The sequence below is a fragment of the Macaca nemestrina genome, chromosome 4 (assembly GCF_043159975.1).
Source record: "Macaca nemestrina isolate mMacNem1 chromosome 4, mMacNem.hap1, whole genome shotgun sequence".
NCBI lineage: Eukaryota > Metazoa > Chordata > Mammalia > Primates > Cercopithecidae > Macaca > Macaca nemestrina.
Window position 1 is genome coordinate 21,665,047 of NC_092128.1, and position 23,482 is coordinate 21,688,528.

At 39.8% G+C, this 23,482-nt stretch overlaps 1 protein-coding gene across 4 annotated transcripts in view; it reads left to right on the forward strand.

Annotated features, from left to right (window-relative positions):
• The first annotated feature begins 5,813 nt into the window (after positions 1 to 5,813).
• LOC105471321 (pleiotrophin) overlaps positions 5,814 to 23,482 on the forward strand; it is a 108,734-nt gene continuing 91,065 nt past the window's right edge. Inside the window, exons 1-2 of one of the 4 annotated variants that reach the window (XM_011723755.3) lie at positions 5,814 to 6,168; positions 16,598 to 16,752. In XM_011723755.3, the coding sequence (XP_011722057.1) occupies positions 16,742 to 16,752 (11 nt within the window). In that variant the 5' untranslated portion in view covers positions 5,814 to 6,168; positions 16,598 to 16,741. Of the gene's footprint in view, positions 6,169 to 16,597; positions 16,753 to 23,482 lie in introns of those variants that run through there. The other 3 variants (XM_011723757.3, XM_011723756.3, XM_071094433.1) reach the window with 3 other exon arrangements.

Genomic DNA, 23,482 nt, shown 5'->3' on the forward strand with positions numbered 1-23,482 from the left:
TCTTTCTTTTTCTTTCTTTCCTTCTTTCCTTCCTTCCTTCTTTCCTTCCTTCCTTCCTTCCTTCCTTCCTTCCTTCCTTCCTTCCTTCCTTCCTTCCTTCCTTCCTTCCTTCTCTTTCCTTTTTTCCTTCTTCTTTCCTTCTTTCCTTCTTTTCTTTCTCTCTCTCTCTCTTTTGTTCGACAGAGCCTCACTCTGTTGCCAGACTGGAGTGCAGTGGTGTGATCTTGCCTCACTGCAACCTCTGCCTCCCAGGTTCAATAGATTCTCCTGCCTCAGCCTCCCGAGTAGCTGGGATTACAGGCAGGTGCCACCACGCCCAGCTAATTTTTGTATTTTTAGTAGAGATGGGGTTTCACCATGTTGGCCAGGATGGTCTCGATCTCTTGGCCTCATGGTCTGCCCACCTCGGCCCCCCAAAGTGCTGGGATTACAGGCATAAACCACCAAATATTTCATATTTTGATAATTGTTCATCATTAGAAATAAAATTGATCTTTATAGTATTGACTTGTATCCAAGTGAAGTCACAAATTAGTTCTAGAAGCTTTTCTGTGCATTTTTGATCAATGTCTACGTATATACTCAAGTTATCTGAAAATAAAGTGAACCATGCCCCTCCTTTTCATGTTTTTTTCTTTTTCTGGACTTATTTTATTGGCTAATATTTCTCATTTAATATAGAATAAAAATGGTAAGAGTGGCAATTCTTGCCTTGTTCTTGATTTTAGGTGGAAAGCATTTACTTTCCCTATTAAGTATCCTTTAGCTTTCTGTGGACATCTCTTATCAGAATAAGAGTAGTCATTCATATTCTTAAGTTAATGAATTTTAAATTATGAATGGATGTTGAATTTTGTCAGATGCTTTTCCTATATATATTAATGTATTCCCTTTTCCCCCTGCTTAATCTTTAAATATGAATTTTACTTTTTACATGTAAAACCAAACTTGCACTCCTGAAATAAATATCCAATATGATGCATAGTATTACACTTTTTATACATTAATCACATTGATATAATGATATTTGTTAAAGACTTTTGCATCCACGTTCATTTTATATTTTGCTCTGTATATTTGGTTTTCTTGTAATGTATGATCAAACTTCTTTTGACATTTCAGGTCTAGTTTTCTGTGTAAGTCTGAGTGAGGTCATTGTCCAAGACCTCCTCTTTCAGAACCTTGATTTTAGCAGTTCTTGGCAAAAAAGACAAGATTGAGGGTCTTAAGTCAAGCTGCTTAGATTCATAAGACACTGATAAAGTCCAAATTTATAACTTTTTAGGGAGAAATTGTAGCAAGCTTTGTTTGCTTCCCAAATTCTGTTTGCCTCTTCCTTGTGCTGACATAGCCTGTGTGGCTATGTGACTAGAGAAGCTGACCTACTCTGCACTAGAATTTGGGTCTATTTTAAACTTTTTAAGCCAAATATGATTGGAGCTCCTTAAAATCATATTGAAGAGCATTGGGCTGCAAATTTGAAAATGCTGAGTCAAAAGATAGAAAGACTTCAGTTCTTGAAGACTTTGAAGCATTGACTATCCACTTGTGTTGTTTGTGAGATAAATTCCTAGAATTTCTAAGCCATTGTTTTTTGCTTTATGTTTTTTAATGAAAAATCATAATTATTATAAAAATGTATCTAATATAGAAGTAAATTTTGTAATCTTGCCACATCAATAAAAAACAAAGTAAAAGATTTGTTTTTATTACCTTTCAAATATTTCAGAGAGAGGGAGAGAGATGTATTAATGGGGCTTCTAGAATGCTGTGAAAGTTTGATGAATTGTCCTTTTACATTCTAGGGATACTGAAGAACCTGGAGTGGCAATCAAGAATTCTAAACATCTTGTCAAGTAGGCAATCAAAGAGACAAGCTGGCAAATTTTTCATCAGGTTCCTTCACCTTTTTTAACTTCATGTTGATCACACTGCTCCTTGCATTTGCCACTGCAAAATCAGCAGCCTCATTTTCAAAATACCCTTGGGACATGTTATAATTTCTGTGATTTCAAATCACCTTGCATTAGTTATATTTTGGCCTGGTAACACTCATGCAAGGGGCATGTTCATTACACCTGGAGAGGCTGAGAACTGACATTAGCAAGCCGAAGATACTGCTGACAGGAGCTTGTGTAGGCAGAGAAAGTACTAAAGAGCAAGTTTGGAGTTGATTATTTTGCACAAGAAACAGGAACAAGGGGAAGACTTTTGAGGAGTGGGTTAGTGCAGTAGCCTCCTACTGGGCTGTCTGCTTCCAGCCTCATCCTCCTGTGCTCTATTCAACACAGCAGAGAGGACGTTTTAAACCAGAGTCAGGTTTAGTCACTCTTCATGGCTTCCCACCTCATTCAGAGCAAAAGTGAAATTCCTTACAGTGGACAAAGGTCTTAGGTAATCTGGCCCATTACTTTCCTTAATGCCTGCCTCCTCTCACTGAGTTCCTGCCACGGTGGCCTCCTTTTCTTCCCCAAAAAACTTGGGGCAAGGTCAGACATCAGAGTCTTTGCCTTTGTTGATGCCTTTGCCTACAAGCTCTTCCCCCAAATATTTACTTGGCCAGCATCCTCAATTCTTCTAAGTCTTCTGTCAAATATCATCCCAATGAGATTTTCTCCCCCAAATTGACACTTTATCTTCCATCATTGCCTTATTTTTTCATGTTACTTATCACATCTATTAAAAAATTTTAATTGACTCATTAAGAATAGAAACATAGGGCTGGATGCGGTGGTGCACGCCTATAATCCCAGCATTTTGTGAGGCCAAGGTGGGTGGATCACCTGAGGTCAGGAGTTTGAGACCAGCCTGACCAACATGGAGAAACCCTATCTCTACTAAAAATACAAAATTAGCCAAGCGTGGTGGCACATGCCTGTAATCCCAGCTACTCGGGAGCCTGTAGCAAGAGAATTGCTTGAACCTGGGTGAGCCAAGATCACGCCATTGCGCTCCAGCCTGGGCAACAAGAGTGAAACTCCATCTCAAAAAAAAAAAAAAAAAAAAAAAAGAACAACAACATAGGCTATCTGAGAGTAGGGATTGTCAACAGTTTTTCTTCATGGTTCTATTAAGCTAAAGACTTAAGTGCTTAAAGGATATTAGCCTAATGAATGAAATAACTTGGACTCTGGAATCAATAGACCCTAGACTATGCCCTAGAATGAAATTTGGATTTGAAATTGAGTATTTCACTGTGTATTAAAAAAACATATTCTACTTCAACTTTCATGAAAATGCTGGATTGAATTAAATTATGACTAATCCCAATCTCATAAATTTCTATTTATTAAAAAAACACAAACTCTCTTTAATCTGTCTTTGCATTTTTAAAAAACGGTGGCGAATAACATTAGGTTTTCTTAACTTCAGCCCTGTTAACATTTTGGGCCAAATAATTCTTTGTTGTGGAGGTGTCAGAGGCGGTTGAACCAGAGCAACTCCATCTTGAATAGGAGCTGGTTAAAATAAGGCTGATACCTACTGGGCTTCATTGCCAGGAGGTTAGGCATTCTAAGTCACAGAATGAGATAGGAGGTTGGCACAAGATACAGGTCATAAGGAACTTGCTGATAAAACAGCTTGTTGTAAAGAAGGCAGCCAAAGCCCACCAAAACAAAGATGGCCAGGATCTCTGGTTGTCCTCACTGCTCATTATATGCTAATTATAACACATTAGCATGCCAAAAGTCACTCCCACCAGCACCAGGACAGTTTACAAATGCCATGGCAATGTCAGGAAGTTACCATATATAGTCTAAAAAGGGGAGGAACCCTCAGTTCTGGGAGCTGCCCACCTCTTTCCAGGAAAATTCATGAATAAACTACCCCTTGTTTAGCATACAATCAGGAAATGACCATAAAGGTGGATAGCCAGCAGCCACTGGGGCAGCTTTGCCTATGGAGTAGGCATTGTATGATGTTTAACTATGCATTGTATGATGTTTAACAGCATCCCCAGCTTCTACCCACTAGATGCCAGAGCAACCTCTTCCCCCAATTTGCGACAACCAAGACTATCTCCAGACATTATTCACTTTTCCTGGAGGGCAAAATTGCTCCCAATTGATAATCACTGATGTATGCAATTTTAGTATACACCTATCTGAATAAAGGGTGATATTTTTGATATAACATATATAATTGAGTAGAAATCATAGGACTCTCCTGCTTACTTTATCAACCCTATAGAGAGCACCTCAATCAAGCCAGCATTGTTCACCTAACTGGTAGCTAGCTGTATGTTACGTTTGTGTATATATATATATAGTATATACATTTGTATGTACATATGTTACATATGTTAAAATAAAGCTGAAGAACAGAAAGAAAATGGATAGCTCTTTGTTCAATGCCTTAGAAACTTTGCCCCTGTGGAGTGTTAATAGAATGCTGAGACATCTTTTTCTGTAAAGGGACTGGGCAAAATACTAATAAAAATGACAATGTGCATTCTGCCACACTTTATACAGGTGAAATCCGATTAAAACAAACAATGCTTTCTTCACACGGAAGTGGAATCACAAAAGGAAAATAGGTAACCTGAAGCCTGCGTATAGAAGAAAGGAACACAGCTTCCTTATTTAGTTATTTCATTTGAGAATTGTATGTGGTATGTGTATGAAGGGTTTGGGAAGGGGGATAAACTGTATGTGTGTAAGTGCATCTCTGATGCTGTTCCTTTTGAAAAGCTTGACTGACTGCTTGATTGAGTTTGTAGAGCCACCTCTTTGGTTCCAGCTAACTTCTCCAAGGGACATTTCTACAGGTAGCAGTCAATATAAGAGCCCCAAGTCCCTAAAAACTACTTGCCACAAGACAATGCTTCTAGTTTGGGGGTTTAAGGATGGTTCTAAGTAAATACGTTGCTTAATAAATATTTGTCAAATTGAAATGAACGGATGTAACTCAGAACTATGAAAAATGCGAGTCTCTTTTACAAGCAATTTGGGATGGACGCCATCAAATGATAAGCTGAGCAGTAAAAGTAGGTAAAAGGAACTAACCAAGGAGCAGGAAAAGCTGATAAGTGGCAGAAAATCTCAAAATTTACATTTTTAAAATGTTTGGGTGAATTTGTGTAATACGTCTTAATCCTTTTACACAATACTTTTATCTCATCTATATCATAAATATTTACCTATGCATTGCCTTAGCATCTTTCCTCAATTGAATGAAATGAAAATTCCAGAGAGATGCAAAGTCCAGCCTCCAAGTTTTACAAACCTCAGAGTTTGAGCTACATTGACGAATCCTCTAAATTCTTGGGTGTCAAAGGCATGTTACTGAATAGGTTGCTAAACGTGCCAAGGAAACCAAAAAAGGAAAGAGCTCTCCCTAAAGGTAAGTAGCACTTAATTGGGAACTTTCAGACGTCTGTCACTCTGTGACAATTGAGAAAAAGTACTTTGTACATTTTGTGCTTTGCAGGTGAGATGTGACTGACAGCTGGGTAACTGCCTCTGTGTATAGGGAGGGCTTTCGTGGGTGGAAGAAGAGGCTGGTTCGAAGAGAGTGCTTTTTCATCCTGAATATCATTAAAGGATTGTGGGGGGCCAAAACTGTAACCTAAAATGCCATCAATTGTCCATTTAAAATATCCTATTTGGCAAAGTGGCTTTGCACTCATCTGAAGAATAGATCATGGGTGGAGTTTGGAAAAGAAATGTTGTGTTTGGTCTCTGCTAGAAACAAAACAAGGTACCATCTCATGGCCTCTTGGTTCAAATCCGTTTTCTTTCTTGCTCCGCGGGGAGAGACTGCCCCTGGAGTATTCTGCTTTTAATAAGCTTCCCAATCAGCTCTCGAGTGCAAAACGCTCTCCCTCCCTCGCCCAGCCTGCGTCCTCCTGGCCCGCTCCTCTCATCCCTCCCATTCTCCATTTCCCTTCCGTTCCCTCCCTGTCAGGGCGTAATTGAGTCAAAGGCAGGATCAGGTTCCCCGCCTTCCAGTCCAAAAATCCCGCCAAGAGAGCCCCAGAGCAGAGGAAAATCCAAAGTGGAGAGAGGGGAAGAAAGAGACCAGTGAGTCATCCGTCCAGAAGGCGGGGAGAGCAGCAGCAGACCAAGCAGGAGCTGCAGCGAGCCGGGTACCTGGACTCAGCCGTAGCAACCTCGCCCCTTGCAACAAAGGCAGACTGAGCGCCAGAGGGGACATTTGCAACTCAAAGTAAGTGAGAGGAATGTGCGATTTCTCGGAGGGCTCTTCGATCGAGTTTGCCTTCACCTTGTGCCACTTTTCTGGGTACCAACAGATGATGGTGGTAGGAGTGAGAGAGGCTGCCCGGTGTCTTTGCTGATAGGACTGCTTTCAAAACTGACTTGCTCCAGAGGCCAAGGGAGGCGTATTTTGGGGGTTTCAGGTTAGGTTAGTTAGGGTGTGCTTAGGTAAGTGAAAGGAAAGAAGTTTTTGTGATGTTAAGCGTGCATTTGGACCGTGTTCCAGCGGTGGGCTGGAGAGTGCATCTTTGCTTTTCGTAAAACCTGGAGCTTTAGTAGGTGTGTCTCTGGCTGAGTAGTTGGAGAGAAAGTACGGCAGCCTGAACAAGCAGCTCTCATTTTCCCAACCTCTCTCTGATTCTCTGATTGCCCCAGGGCCCGCCAGCCCATGACTCTTAGCTGGCATTTCTAGGTAAGCGCTGCGGGTTTGTTCCTCCCAGTGCTCGCTGACATGGAACCTCTCTCACAGCACTAGTGGCACCCATCTTCCCACCTGACAGCCCAGGAATGGTTCCAGAAATGGTTAGAACCGAAGTTTAGAAGACACATCTGGAGTCCCGTCTCTCGTTTGAATGCAAATTTAAAGAACTGCCCTGTACATAGACTCATTAAACTTTTAATTTGACCCACATAAATTTAGGATATATTTGTTACTAATTTACTCGATTTTTAGAGTTTCTGAGTTGTTGTTTCTAATAAGTTAAGAAAATATTTTTTGAGAGGAATATATTCAACTCCTTTCTTACTTAATAGATGTAAAGTGAAGCCTTCTCTCTCCTCTCCATACACACACACACCCCTTTCTCCATGACATAACACAACACACACACACAGGAACACATACATGCAATTTATATACACTCTAGTGTTAACTCACCCTTGTGTCTATTAAGAGCTGCTTTGTAAGTTTGGGGACACATTCAGAAAATAGGAGGGATAGGGGTCCTAAGAGGAGAGAACATTAAAGCTCCAGTCCTTGAACATTTCTCATGTTAAGAGTCACCAGGCATTTTGCTTTAGCAGCCTGAGAAAGGGGTGATGTGTGCATGTGCGTGTGTGTGTGTGTGTGTGTGCTGGAGATAGGGGTACGGGAGGAGATTCAGGAATTACCAAAAAGAACTTTTGAACTAATAACATAATGAAGCAATTTTATGATCATAGGCAAATGTGGAATTGATGAAACAGCAGGGCCCATGTTAGCCCCTTAATTATCTGGGAATGCGTTGATATGTAGGAATATTAAAAGGTAATGACAATGAAACAAAACAGAAGTCTCCCAGTGCAGAAAATAAAGCTGTGTTTTCCATCTTCGTTATGTTTCCTTTTAAGTAAATTATGCACTTTAAAGGCCAAGTCATTTAAAAAATATAATCCAGTTAAATTCAGAGGAAATTTGAATTTCTTTGCTTCCTTTGGGACATGAGTTATTTCAGACTGGCAATATTTGTACTCTTTCATTTAAATTAGAAGGTGAGATTTTAAAAAATTGTATTATTTAAAAAAAGAACAACTCTAATACCATTCTTTTGTGCTTTAAGAAACTTGGGCCTTAAGTTCTCTAATTGTACTTTAAATACATAGAAGGTGATCTTTTCTCTGCCACTGCTCACTGGTTCCCTTTAGGACATCTTTTTCTGCATTTAGTGAAAAGTCACTATAAGGAACTCCCACCTGAAGCCACATATAACAGCATTAGGTGCTGTGTTCCAGCTGTTTGCTTCTGGATGCAAATGCATTATGTTCTCAAAGCTAGAGCTTGAGATAAATAAAAGCCCTATTAAATATATGACTTTTTAATTATCTGACTTTAAATGAGATATTGTAGAGAATTAGAGTAATAAGGTATACCTAACTGTACTTATAGTCTAATGTATTATATATAATTCTCTGTTTTTTAGACCTCTTTCCATGAGATCATGAGATTTGGAATAATAAACTTATTAATTCATTGATATTTTCCATGTGCCTTATTTTGGCTTCACTTATAGCAACACATAACAAGATCTGCATTTTCATTGTTTTTAAAATTTCAGTCAAATCAATGGCCTGGTTTAAAATTTCATAAAACCTAGTTGTTGAAAACAACAGAGAGAAATAAGATCCCCAGATAGTTGAATCATTTTTATAAAATAAAATCAATCTTAGATATCAAATATTTTAACTCCAAATATTTTATTTTTCCTTTGAAGATATTCTTGCTTTCTCACTTATATGACATTCTCACATGAATTCTGATCATCTTCCCATTGTGATGTAGTGTTTTTAATTACTATTCAAAACTTTCCCACAAAACTGAGTTTACCTGGCTCGTTGAAAATGGTGTGATAAATTAACAATAGATTGAAGGCCTGAAGTCTAAATTTGGAATAAAAATTCCAGTTCTCTAAACGATTATGCCTTTTAATATGGCAGCATAATGATATGGGGAGTTGTTCCTGACTACTCTCCGGAAGGAGGTGTCCAGACTGAAACCACCCAATGTGATGAGTGCAAACGTCCTCCACACCTGAGTGCAACTCGGCCCAGTTTGAGATGTGCTTTTCTCTGGAGCATGAGGCTGAGTGGGAGCCCTCCAATGGCCTTTGTTCCATGGCTTTGCTAGTGATGTTGAGTTGGGCTTCTTCACAAGGGTGAGGAATGTTTTTTCCTCTGGCTTCTTTTCTAAATGAATAATCGAAGAGATTTTGTCTCCTTCTGGCACAAGGTCATATCACTGCTGTGGGAGGGGAGGTAAAATGATACTCAGATATGAACCTTTTTTTTAATGAGCTAGGCTTGCTTTTTTCCATCCAGAGTCAATTGGCTTAAGTGGAATTTGGGCCATGGCCTCATGGAAAGTTGTCTTTCCGTCTGATGTTTATGGACAATTCAAGTTTCCACCCACTGGGCAATTTTTCCATCCACTTCAAGCCAGTCTAGTGTGCGGCACAGTTTTCATGGTGTCATTAAAATATTTCTAGATTGTAAAATATAACAAGCCTCTTTTTTTTTCTATTTTGGCATTTAATAAATAAGAGATTAAAACAGTAGCTTAAAAGGGTAGCTATGCTGAAACATTATCAGAGGGTATTATAAACATGGTAATATTGTGGACTTAATTATGTAGATCACATTCACCACAAATCCCTATTTCTTCAGGGTGGACAAGGAATACAATGACTCCTTCACGTTTGAGATATTTTTAGAAATAAAATTTAATTCCTTTTTCTAGGCTTTATTTATTGAACCATTTTTTTTCATAGTGGTTTAGATAAAGTGATATCTCAAAGAGAAAAAACATCATATCCAGTTTTCTAAAAATAGAATTCTTAGATTTTTTTTAACTTCACACATGGTGTAACAAAAAATCAATTTCTATATATTAATCTTGAAAGAAGTAAGTCATAGTAACTGATAATTGGGCTCTTAATTCTAAGAATTGCTTTTAGCAAAAGCCAAAACATCATTTTAAAACACAAATAGCATTCTGGGTCTCTAACCCTTTGCTCCCTTTTCTTCCTGCTTTTATGTTGACCTGTTTCTCCTCCTTTCTCTCATTTCTCTATTAATTCTGTTGCCACTATTTCCCACCCAACAGGTCCCAGAACGTCTTGCCCAATTCCCTCTTGCTATGATGGCATACATTTCTCTATGTACAGATGTACCAGGAATGTTTGTCCATATGTTGGCATTCTTGGAAACTTGGACCTTCCTAGCTGGTGTTTTCAACTTGGACCTTCCTAGCTGGTGTTTTCAATGCCCTCTCTACTGATTCAGTGGTATTTTCCCCTTTTCTTTTTTGACTCAAGACCCTGGCTAAGGGTCAGCCAACATTTTCATCGCTGCAATGTGTTGACCTCATTCTCTTCTCAGCTTCCCAGTATCAATGTAGCGGTGCAGCTAGAGTTACTCATCTCCATCACATCCTCTTGGGGTCCTACTCCAACAATACAATTTTTCTTGCTCCTATGGCCAGCCAGTTTAACAATATTTATTGTATGTATGTTGGATGCCTAATACTACATTGTGCTGGACAATGTAGCATGTTTAAGAAATAGAACATGGTGTCTGTCTCTATGGTTCGACAATATCTAATACTTTGTGTTTGGTAAGTGGTGTGAACTTGTGAAATTCTTTATTAGAAATGTATTTAAAGGAGATCTCAATTAAAATCCATTATGCCCTCACCCATCTCTGGAAAAGATGCTTTAAAAGTCACAGGTTGCTAACCCCAACCTTTTATGATTATCTCATAACCTCCTTGATATGTTATTATCTTAATATTTTCCTAATTTCTTTGGGCACTCCTTTTTTCACCTTTTGTTTTGCTTTTTTTTTCCCTCGTCTTCCAAATGTGTACATTTATTTCCAAATATTTCAGTTCCCCGCCTTCCTCTCTCCTCTCCAAATGCTTCAGTATTGTCACAACTGTTCTTCGAGCTTTAACTCTTTCACAAGGAAAATTCTCAAATCTGAAGAGAATTGGAGGAAGATTCTCTGTAATGAGCTCTAGACTCACATTTTTAATATTTTTTCAATGAATACTGAAGGAAATCATTCGGGCACAATTCTATTTGGAGGAGGAGATTGAAGTAAAGGACTTCTTGTTATTTTATTTTTATCCCTACCAGACTTTTATGGATAGTGACTGCCGTACTCTATGGTAGGTGGTGTGATGAGGGACACAGGACAAATAAATATGTCTTCAAGCAGTTAATGATCTACTCAATATATACGTAAGAATATTAAAACACTAATTACTACAACACAAGTTAGAATAAGATATGTACAACTGTTGCCCTAAGCAGTTCCAATGTCAAAGGGATCACATTTTTATGAGAAAAAGGAAAGGGGAGCTCACAAAAGGCTAAATGGTACCCAACATCTATTTCAAAAGCATTATGTCTGTTAATTCCTTTAATGCTGTTTATTCTGGAAGATAAATTGAACTCCTAATTCCTTCGTGTTTTCATTTCACATTTGCCACATAATGTAGCAGAAACAAATTATTGGAAGTGCCATCTTAAGAATTGAGACTGAGTTTTATTTAGAATCAATACAATTTTTAAGACATGGCACTCACTGTAGATGTCATTTTCAGGAAAATTTATACCAGACGAGAAGAGTGTCCTTTAATGAAAACATATACATGAAGGAAAAGAAGGCAAATCCTTGTACTTCAGCTGTGGAATTTGGATGAAATCTTGAGTCAGAAATTGAAGGCACCAAAGGTTTTCCAAGGCAAATGCCCCTCTAGGTGGAGCTGTATTTCTCCCCTTCTCTTTTCTTCAAAGTCTCCCCGTCACCGTCACCCCTTATAGTGACTTCAGTTCCTCCTTTCTCACCATTTGACACCAGCCCCACCCCATCCAACCTATGTACCCTATTAAGGCAGAGGCTGTCTCTCATTCTCTCAAGAACCCTAGCATATTTAGCATAGAACCATTGAAGATGGCAAATGAACGAGAAAATAAATAGGCAGCTCTAAATGCCTTTCATTCTTTTTGCCCATGTTGTTCCACCCACCTTGACCGTCTGTATTCTATGCCTAATCCCCTCGCCTTACCAAACAACCTGGTGCCTATTTCCTGTTTAAGCCCAAGCATTCCCATGCTCAACTTTGAACCTCCAGAAACTTCTCCCACTCTCTTTCCTTCACTCTCTTCATTCCAAATGTCATATAGGCTTGCCAGTTCTCTAGAGTGTCTTCCTAATCATATTTCACCTTGATAATTTTAAACTTTTCATAGTTTCTGATTCAAGACTACCTCCAGAATGCAGAAAACTTTACTTACCACTTCTTTAACAAACCATGTTTTTCAAAGTGACAAAGCTAGTCATTTGAAGCATTATTTTCATTATAACTTCTATGTAGCTATAAGGTCTTTTTCTCAGAATGTTTCACATTTATTTTTTCATCATATTTTTGTAACTCTACTCAGGTAGACTGAGTGGGATTTTTAAAAAATTGATACAGAAATGCAGGCTTAGAGAAGTTAAGGGGGCCACATTCAATGACATACAGATATGAAAACAAAAGTCTTAAAATTCCTGGTTTGAGTTTATTCCTCGGTAATATAATGCCATCTTTCTTAGGCTAATAAATTGATTTTATCTCCCATTTGTCTCTCATGTCAAACCCCAAGTCCAATGTACGTACAGTTAGAGGTCAAATAACCTACAGAAGCAATTGCCTGTCTTCAATGTTTATCAGATTAACTAGGGTCATGTGTAGGTGCCAGCTGCCTGGAGCCCATCTTCAGTGGTTCTGATTTAAGAGGTGGATTTGAGAAAATTGCGGACACCACCTGATTTGCTATTGACTTCACTGAAGTTCCCTTAAGCGTAAACTGGACATATGACAGGGCATGTGGATACAGATGATACATTAGAAAAAGTAGCCTTGGCCAGGTGCAGTGGCTCACGCCTGTAATCCCAGCACTTTGGGAGGCCGAGGCGGGTGGATCACGGGGTCGGGAGATCAAGACCATCCTGGCTAACACGGTGAAACCCCGTCTCTACTAAAAAATACGAAAAAAATTAGATGGGCGTGGTGGCCTGTAGTCCCAGCTACTCGGGAGGCTGAGGCAGGAGAATGGCGTGAACCCGGGAGGCGGAGCTTGCAGTGAGTCAAGATCGCGCCACTGCCCTCCAGCCTGGGCAACAGAGCGACACTCCGTCTGAAAAAAAAAAAGAAAGAAAAAAAAAAGAAACGGTAGCCTTGGTGGCTCAATATTTGAGCTACAAGGTCCAAAATATTGAGGTATAAACTACTACACTTCTTAGTAGCTCTGTGACCATGAGCAAATATTGTGGTCTTCCTTATTTCAATGTTTTTATCTCTAACGTGGGAGCACATACTTACCTTCTAGGACTGACATCTGAATAGTAATGGAGAAAATCAATGTGAAGTACTGAACATACAGTCTGATTGCTGGGAGTGTTTGAGCAGGAAGGTGAAAATGATGATCATGGTGAAGCAGCACCAGATGCAAGTTCTCACTTCTTCCCCCTCCTGAATTGCTTTTCTTTCTCATGCCCACTTGGCATCTGCAACAAACATACAAGCAAAATCCTAGGCGGAATTCCATGCTTCTTGAAAGATCTCACACCTCCACATGCTCATACCATTTTCTTCCTTCTTTCTAAATGCAGATTGAAAATCCTTTCTTCTGGAAGGAAACATATGGAGCATGGAGCATGTGATCATGCTCAAGGCCTGGGGGTTGGGCAGACAAAATCTCCAATACAGACTCTTTGACCTTATGCTTTCCCATAAGGTCTAGGAGAGCATTTTGCATATAGGAGACTCCCAATCCAAGAGACAGGCACCTTATTGCTGACCTTAGTGATGCTCATAACCACATTCTCTCTGACCCCTGCTGATAGAGGCTTCAGTCCAGGGAAGGAGTTAAGGTTTGGAGTCAGGAACCAGCATCTCACCACAGTCCACCTGCTGTTTGGTATGGGCTGTTGAATGTGTTACTGAATCTCCTGGAATCTTAGGTTTTTTAGCTGTAAGTGAGAAATGATGATGATGTCACTTGTTTTGCCAACCTCATAGGTTGGTGGTAAAGGTCAATGGTCACGATGTAATGTCTGTAAGCTCCAAATTGTTATACTGAACATGAACTGAACTTAATAAAGTCAGTGGGGCAAGTTCTGCCTTTCTGGTTCCCCAATCCTGCTGTTGTCATTGTCATTTTCTCAGGACACCCAGAGATTGCCTCAGATGCCTGAAGGTAAGTTCGACTGACAACGTGAGGAGGAGGTAAGATGTGTGACAGGAATGAAGAAAAAGAAATGAGTCATACTAAAGAAAAAAAAGCAAGAAGACATCTTAAATGAGGCTAAACTGAAACAGGCATGCTTTCTTTTACTTCAGATCATGTTATAGTTCCTTCTGGAGTGTCTTAAAAGCTACATGTCACTTTTTTTGAATTGGTTATTCTCACTAAATATAAGCTTTAGTAATTGGCTAGCAGCAGTTCATTTACATGATTGCTGGATAATTGTGCTTCTCAAACTTTCATGTGCTTACCAGTCACCCAGGGTTCTTGCCAAAATTCAGTAGGTCTCCAATGAAATCTCAGAGTCTGCTTTTCTACCAAGTTCCCAGGTGACTGCAGTGCTGCTGGCTTGGTGACCTCTCTTTGAGTAGCAAGCTACAACAGTTTAATTCAACAAACTTGAGGGAATAGGAGACAAATCAGAACTCTCCAGTCATGATGTCCATAGCTTAATAAAAATGATCAGGATCATTGTCAGTAATGCTTCTTGCTATATGCAAAATCTTCTCAAACTTACATCTTTGACCAAATAATATTTACAATGTATGATTATTTATGAAAGAAAATTGCGGACACCACCTGATTTGCTATTGACTTCACTGAAGTTCCCTTAAGCGTAAAAAGACCCTGGCCAGATGTTGCACTTGGGCCTCCTTCCCAGTGCTTCTGCTGGGGTCTTTCTCCGAGAGGGTGTCAGTGATCCAAATGTTGCCTTCTTCATTTGCTTTAAAAGCTAATGAAAAGTGTTTAGAAAACTTCATTCTTAATATGAAAAAGATATATGTGATATGTTGACTTAGTGTTAGAGTCTTCCCTTCTTTCACATTTTAACTCCTGTAACTGCATTAGACTCTTTCCTTCCATACCATAATGGAACTAGACCAGGAATCATCCATCTTTGTGACTTCCTTGAAGACATTAGGCTGCCCAGAGAAAGAACCAGGGCTTTTTGCTTCAGAGTCCAGATTTAATTAATAAGGAGCATATTGGGGTAACAGTCTTAGGTAATGGAGAAAATCTTCACTCAGGCTAAAACAAATAGAAGCTATCTTAGTCTGTTTTCTGTTGCTATAAAGGAATACCTGAGGCTGGGTTACATATAAAGAAAAAAGGTTTAGTTGGCTTATGATTCTGCTGGCTGAAAGTTTCCAGATTGGGCATCTAGTGAAGGCCTCAGATGGCATCCACTCAGGTAGAAGGTGAATGGGAGCAGACATCACACAGAAAGAGTGGAAGCAAGAAAGACAGGAAGGTACCAGACTCTTTTTTTAACAATCAGCTCCCAGGGGAACTAAGAGTGGGAACTCACTCACCCACCCTCCCAAACCCCACCAGGGAGGGCATTAATCTACTCATGAGGGAATCCACTCCCATGACCCAAACTCCTCCCATCTGGCATCACCTCCAACATTGGGAAGTCAAATTTCCTCATAAGGTTTGGTGGGGACACACATCCAAACTGTAGCAGAAACCACACAAAACTTAGAACAGTGTTTTCATAACGGCTTTCCTATTTGATGTGAATATGGCTTTTTTCAAGACGTAGCCATGGCATCATTGTACCCAGCAGCAGGATCATCTCAGGTTTTAACATATATGACCCTCATTTGTGAGCTTACGAACATCAGATCGTTGACTTAAAAAGCATATCTTGCATCTTGAAAGAACCTGATTTCAAGGGTCAAGTCAACTCCTCAAAAAATATTTATTACAAAAACAAATTGCCCTCTCTGTGCAATGTATTTCTTTAGATACGTTTCAAGGGATTCAAATGAGCAAGCCTGAAGCTGCTAGAGGAGAGAAACGGGTAGTTTATTAGGCTACTTTTAACACGTGCCTATGCTTATATCTTGAAACAATAAAATAAAGCCTTTCTTCCCCTTATCTTTTCTTATTTACAATATACATTTCATTATTGAATAATGTCTCTGGGAATATGCAGAATCTCAAATATAGTTCAATGCAGGTCAAATGTGTGAAAAGTTTGATTAATTTTAACCATGTGAAAAATAATGAAAGTTTTTTTTTCCATTATGAGGTTGCTTATTAGGAAATCACAAATGTACCTGAAGAAACACATTATTTTTCCCATTCTACAAAAATACATGTTCGTGGTACAAGATATTCAAATTTTATAAAAAAGCAAACTTACTTATAATTCTTAAAATAGTCTCCACTGTTAGCACCCTGATACACCTTTACAGTTTTTCTGATGTAACTTTTAAAAATAGATGCATAATTGGGTGTCCTGCTTTTTAACAGTGTTATTGATGCATGCGATATATCTTAACAGCTATGCACATGTTAACATGTGCACTTGATTCTACCAAATGAACCAATTAAGATGGAAATTCAATTTATTTAGCTTGATATGGGTAAATTAGAATCATAAAAAATGCTAAGTAAATTAATGTTATGAACGCTCATAAAAGAGCCAGCACTGGAAAAATGCAAACAAACAAACATCTCATAAAGCAAATAAACAAATGCAAATCTTTGTCCCTGCAAAGGATGTGCTGTTTAGATGGGAACAAATAATCCTGGGGAACTTAGTGTGTACCAATTAAAGGTCAAGCTGAGTACACATTGTCTTTCTTTCTTACCCTAAAGGACCCTTCCGTATATCCAAGGGTAAAAGTCTCCCCAGGGAAGACACAGCTGCCTGGTCCCACCCAGGTTGGATCCAACCTCTTAGCTCCTCTCAAGAGCCTGAGAAACTTGTGAGTTGCTGTGGGGCCCAAGGGAGTGGGCCTGATGCACTGCAGGTGGGTAAACTGCAAGATCAGCAAACCTCTTTGATGCGTTGTCGCTCCAGGGCTTGGCATCCTTCAGGGAGTTATTTGCTCTGTTATTATTTGGAATGACTAGTGAACAATTGGCTTGAGTTTAAAGTGAGTCAGATCAAATTTGGGTTTGACCACCACATTCCCGATCGCAGAGGAGGAGTGAAAGTCAAATGCGTTTAGTATCTGTGCCAGTATTGGGATTCCCACCAACTTTGGCCTGAAGTGATTTTTTAGCCTTTTTAAATTGTTGCTTTTGTCTGATGGTTAGGGAATTACAGTTGGCCTTCTGATATGTGATATCTGGGGATTTGAAGATGTGCTTCAAGGCTGTCATAAGTGAATTTGGTTTGGAGAAGCAGATTAGAAGCAATTCAGCAGGAGTAAGTGGGTAGATGTGGATTTCTACCAATTTCTCTCTAAACAGACAGATCCACTTTTCCTAAAAGCAGGCTGACTCTGTGGGTTTCTAATGTCTTATCCAGTGACATTCCTTCACAAGATGTTAAATGGAAGCCCTTTATATCAAAGGCAGCAAGACCAATAAGACAAAAGAAACAGCATTGGACTTGAACTGAGGCTTTAGAGAAAACATCCAAGAATTCCATTGATAGAAGCCCTGTACCTGAAGAGAGGAACTGCAGACCTCACAGAAAATTCTATCAGATAGCATTGAGGCTTCTGCCACTAAAAAGGAAGTATTAAGCATGCCATAGGGCCCTTATGGCCCATCTGGCTGTTATGGTGTATCCTATGGAGATTCCTGTAGGGTGAATTTGCCTTCTTTGTTTTCCACATCTGCTTGGCTCCAGGTGCATCTTGCCATAAAAGTCCCATGAAATCACTCCAGCTCTGTGGAGCAAACCTGGTCCTCTTCTTGTTCTTCTCAGAGGGAGTGTTTCAAGACAAAGTGGTATCTGCTGTTCTAATGAAGAGTTCCTTCCCAAAACAGGGCCTGAAGAATCTTGGGTGCAGAGTCTGGAGTTAGAGAGTCTGGTCCCTGAAGCCAACTCTTCCATAAACCTTTCTACCCTCTAACACATTGTTTTCATTCATGCATTCATGTCCTCCCCACCTTTAGTGGCAGATCATGAAAGCAGGAGACTGAAATGTGCCTTTTGTGGGCTAGAGCACATCAGGGTTCCTTCAGCCAGGGCTTCGCTGCACACACGCCTTCTAGATTTGGGGGCTGGTTTTCTGCCTTGATTGCTATTTGCTGTAATGTGTGATGTTCAACATTCTGTTTCAGTTCAGAAAAAGTTTAGGTTTGGTATTTCTCTTCTTCTCCTTCTCCTTCTCCTTCTCCTTCTCCTTCTCCTTCTCCTTCTTCTCCTCCTCCTCCTCCTTCTCCTTCTTCTCCTCCTTCTTGTTCATTTTTTTTTGAGACAGGGTCTTGCTGTGTTGCCCAGGCTGGAGTGCAGTGGTGTGATCTCAGCTCACTGCAACCTCCACCTCCTGGGTTCAAGCAATTCTCTTGCCTCAGTCTCCCACAGAGCTGGGATTACAGGTGCATGTTACCACACCTGACTAATTTTTGTATTTTTAGTAGAGATGGAGTTTCACCATGTTGGCCAGGCTGGTCTCAAACTCCTGAGCTCGGGTGATCCACCTTCCTCAGCCTCCCAAAGTGCTGGGATTATAGGTATGAGCCACCGCACCTGACCGACTAGCATTGTTTTCATTTGGAGGTTTCCATAAGAAGCTACTTCAATTGCTAATCTTGCATCCCTGTCTTTTATATTTAAAGGAAGTCACTATATTAATTTTGAGTTTCACTGGCTATGTTTCTTGTTGCTGAACCCCATTGTTTGTTCCTATGATTGTGTCTAGGTCCTTCACTTTACCACTTCCTGAATATGCATTGAGTATGGATATTCCTGAAAATGATTGAGTACCCACTATATGCCAGTTGCATATAGTACTCAATCCATGCTTATTGTTGCATAGAATTGTAGTAACCTTTTACTAGTTTCTATTCCTCTCTGTCCTATGTCTGGACCTCCAGAAACTCTGGCAAGAATTAATATTAACTGGCTGGCCTAGTGCAAAATTGTGACATGAGTAATCATTTTCTTTGGCATCTCCAGCTTTTTTCTTCTGCTCTGTCCTTTGTACTTAGAGGATGGTTCCATCATCAGTGCTCAGGTACCTGGAGCCAAGCTTCTGCTGTTGTCTGAAGGCATACCTTGTCCTCTACCTTCACCCTGGACAGTGGCGTCCCTAACTTCCCTTGCTGTGTTCTGAGGACCCATGGCAATAAGTCAAAATCAAGACCTGCCAGCACCTCTAAGACGTTGTTCATAGGAACTACTAAGAGCAAGGAGACTTGCTCCCTTATCACCAGCTAGTTCTAGAAGCTGAAGACCTTGCTTTCTGTTCTTATTATTTCTCATCATTTTAAATTTCTGAGCACAATTCACCAGCATTAATAGTACTGTCATAATAGCTACTACTTATTGAGTGCTTTCTATACAGTGGGTAGTTCAATACTACAACTTTACATTCAGTGCTGGGTTAAATGCTCCCAACAGCCCTATGGGGTAAAGGCTATTTTTCTTCCTAAATGAGGGAACCGTGTCTCAGAAATAACTTGTTCAAGATCAAAAGCTAGTAAAAAATAAAACTGAGGGTGTAGTGCAAATATTTCTAACCACAAAATTCTTAAATGTCATACTCTTCTACCTCCATTCCCCTATTCAATGTCAAGGGGCCAGGGAGTACTTGAAGATATTTTGGTTCACGATTCCTTTCTTCTCTCTAGCCAGTATCCAGGAATATTTCTTCACACTATGTCATTTATTTCTACCTCCTTGTAATCAAGAGATTACCGTGTTTTGGATAAAGAATGCTGCCATTAGATTGCCCTCCTTGATTGCATATGATTGTTTCATTCCCATTGTTTTCTCAAATACCAGTTTGCCTGGCATGGTGTTTCAACATGCCTGCGTTGAGGAAAGGGACCACTGGGAGTACAAGCAGGAGGGTGTCTAGGAGCTGCTCAGTCTGTTTCTCCAGCCTGCTATCACCTGACTAAATTGTTTGTTGGATTGCTGTGTTCTATCCCGGGGGGAGGCCACAATGCCGGGTTTGTTTGTGTTGAGAGTCTCTGGCTTTGATTAGCAGCTAGCTCTAGTGCAGCTGAACATACAATAGGGACCAAAGGATGGGAAAAAAAAATCCTGCTACAGTTTCCCATTGGAAAGCATTCACTGTCAAGCTTGGACATCCAACAGTGGGACACAGATGAACAGAGGCTGGGAAAGGTTAGGTGATGGATTCTCCATGCCCTGCAGCCTGTTGTGTGTGATAGGTCATTCCTTTACATGAGCCTTGAGCCTCTATTTCTCTAAAATGTCTTTTATGATTCAGGTTTGAGACCGGTATTGATGTAGTTTGACAAAGGGCAAAACCTAGAAAGCTGCAAAGCATGAAGGAATCCCAGGATTACAACAGCTAGGGCAAAAGCCGTGAAAATGATGCATCTATCTTAAAGGGCTAGTCACACAGTAAAATTTATAAAAAGGTCTTTAATCTGGCAGCATGGAAGAAGTTAAAATAACTATGACTATAATTCTACAGCTGAAACAGGAAGTAAGACTTTTTATTTTGTAATATAGTTAGTGATTTCCTTTACCAAACTGATAACATAATTTATATTTTTTCTCACTGAATTAAATATTAAATCTACTGCAGGTACCCATACCCACCATCCAGTAGCTGAATAACAAGGTGTCTACCTGAAGTCAAGAGTCTCTCATATATCCTTAGAGGGCTACTTCAGTTGTCCAGGATTTTTAATCAATAGAATATCTGTCTGAGACACTGGGCATGTTCCAACAAGACGCTGTCCATGATCCTGGCCTGTAGGCATCTTAGTTGCATCCTCATAAACGGGACAAAGCAGACTTAGAGCTAGAAAATCGAATATGAAATGAAATGATAAAAGAGTGGTTCGGTGGGTTTTTTTTCAGAGAAGGAAGACATTCCAGTCTGGAGCAGAAAAGGGTGGCTGCATGTAAAGGATAGGATTTTCTTTTCTTTTTCTTTTAGAGATGGGATCTCGCTACATTGCCCAGGCTGGTCTTAAACTCCTGGCTTCAAGCGAGCCTCCTGCTGTCGCATCCCAAAGTTCTGGGAAAGGGTAGGATTTTCAAAGGCAGAGTTGCATTGTGTATGGCAGAAAGTCATGAGGAAAGCATCTCTGGTAATGCATGAAGAAAGAGGGAAGCCAAAGAGATGATCCAAGGCAAGACCTCAGAGGTAGAAAACAGAAGGGCCTGATTTGTGTAGAGAGTGAGTGGCCAAGAGTGGAAACGAGGGTTAGAAAAAAAAAAAAAAGGAATGATAGCAAGACCCTTCAAGTGGAAGCTAACCTGCCTGAATTATGTCAAGTTAGATGGTAAGGAATCACTGAAGGTTCTCCACAACAGAGAAGAAAAGAATTGGTAAAAGTAAGGCATAAAAAGATTATTTTAAAAGAAGTAACAGATCAGAGGTAGAGAGAATCAGTTACATTTTAAAAAGTAGTGCTTTGTATACCACCCCCACCCCACCCCTTGATCCTTTCACATTCTGGAAATCCTGTGCATACTTCAATGTTTTGCTTAAATACTGTCACCTCCGTGAAATTTTTACCTTTATTCCCCTAGTTAAAATGATTACTTACCCCTTTCTCTGTTTCACAACTTTCTATGGTTTTCCTTTTATAGTCATTCATTCATTCATTCATTCATTCATTCACTTAAAAATATGCAATGAACACAATGAGCTGGGCTCTATGTTAAGTATCAGGAATACAGAAATGAATACTTCACAGTCCTTGTTTTTGAATCGGACATCTAACTGGGGGGAGCAGGCAGGCACAGGAACAGCTAATCAGTGCAATTTCAGTGCAATGAACTAGATATGCACATATGAAAGCCCATTGGAGAGACATTTTAGTCAGCTGAGGGTGGATTCAGGGGAGGCTTCCAGGAGGTAGTGTCTCCTGACTTGTGTTTAAATATTGAAAAATATAAGGAAGAAAGTGTGAGTTCTGGTAGAGGCAACGGTGTGAATGCTTACTCATTCTTATCTTGTAACAGTTACCTTAAATGACTATCTCTCCCCACTTCACTATAGATCTCTTAGCCAATACTTTATACAATAACAAATGAATGAATAAATAAGTGAATTGCTGATGCCTTGGTGTAAGTAGGTAGTTAAGACGGATTCTTTCTGGACACACCATGAGGTAAAATAAAGGCTATCTGTAGTCTAGACATTACAATGGGAGGTGAGTACATGAAGGGTGAGTAAAAAATGAGATGTTGAAATTGATCAATTTGGGAGAATTCTAGTGCCATTGATAGAAAGGGGAAATCTAGACGAAGAGCTGATTTGGGGCAAGAGCATGTTGCAAGCCTAAAGGAATTGTGGAGAGACAGGATTATCCTAAGAACCGAACATGAACTAGGTGCAGGTTTCTGAGGTCTCTCTGAACTGTGGACACCTACGATGCCTGGGAGGCCTTTTAATGAGAAGTAGCCTCAGGCTTGTAGCACTTGGTAATTGGTGGCTGGGTTCCTATCTAAGCTGTAAATTTCTAGTCTCATTACTGCACCTTCCTCCTCCTGAGCATTCACAGCATACTTTCACTAGAAAATGTGGTAAGACCATATTAACCATTTAATTTTCTGAGAAAACTTTTTTATTACTTTGCTTCTTACTTTAAATGTTTCTTGGATGCATCAGCTTTCAAGAAAACTCTATAATCACGTCTAGACATTTCACATGCACTGGAATGGTTTGAGTCCATGTCTTCCAAAAGAGGCCAACTGGCTGAGGAGAGGTTTCTGTAATTTCAGTAACTGCATTTTAGATTTGCACTGATTCACCCATGCAGAGATGCCAGCTCTTTTCTTGAAACTGCTCATTTTCCTGTACTCAAATGAATGACCTTCTGCCAATCATGCATGGAGTCATTATTTCTGCAGCCAGTGGAAAAGGTAGTTACTCATGGAACTCAACCCCAGGGTGACAGTGAAAGCCAGATTGTTATGGCTTGGTAAATATTGATTAAAATATGTGGAGAAAAACAAAATGCTGAACTTTTATCAGAGGTAGAAACAGTCTCTTATGCTCCTTGTTGAAAGGGCCACTGTGCTGGGTGTTTTGTGATGGTGATGTTGCTTCTTGCTGTCCATAGTCAGCACCTCCTCCTCCTCCACATGCCCCGCTGGGATGTGAAGACACTCCCTTCCTTTTCTGTATTTTCTTTATCTCACTCCAGGGATCCTTCTTCCTAGGGAGGGTAGAATCAGTGGTAAATGGATCATTTTCAGTTTTCTTCCTTTAAAATTATTTTTTCAGCTTTACTAAAAGAAAAGAACGCTCAGGAAGTAAATATTGTCTGGCTTCCAATCCCCAATTTAATTATCAGTCAGAAGAGGCAGGAAATGTCCTGGGGACAGAGATCAGACAAGATCTTTTCTAAGAAAGCCATTTAACACAGGGCATATTATACTTAATGTTGTTCCAGATTCAGATTTAGTCAGCAATTCCTGGTTCAGATAATCTGGGGCCTGGGAGGGTAAAATCTTGCAATTTCACTGAAGCTTTGCCTTATCTGTTTCCTTTGACCAATCAGGAAGCTTCTACAGGATGAGCCTATTACAGTACAATTAAAACTCTTTTATCTGCAGATGACCCAATTGATATTTCATACTCTGTT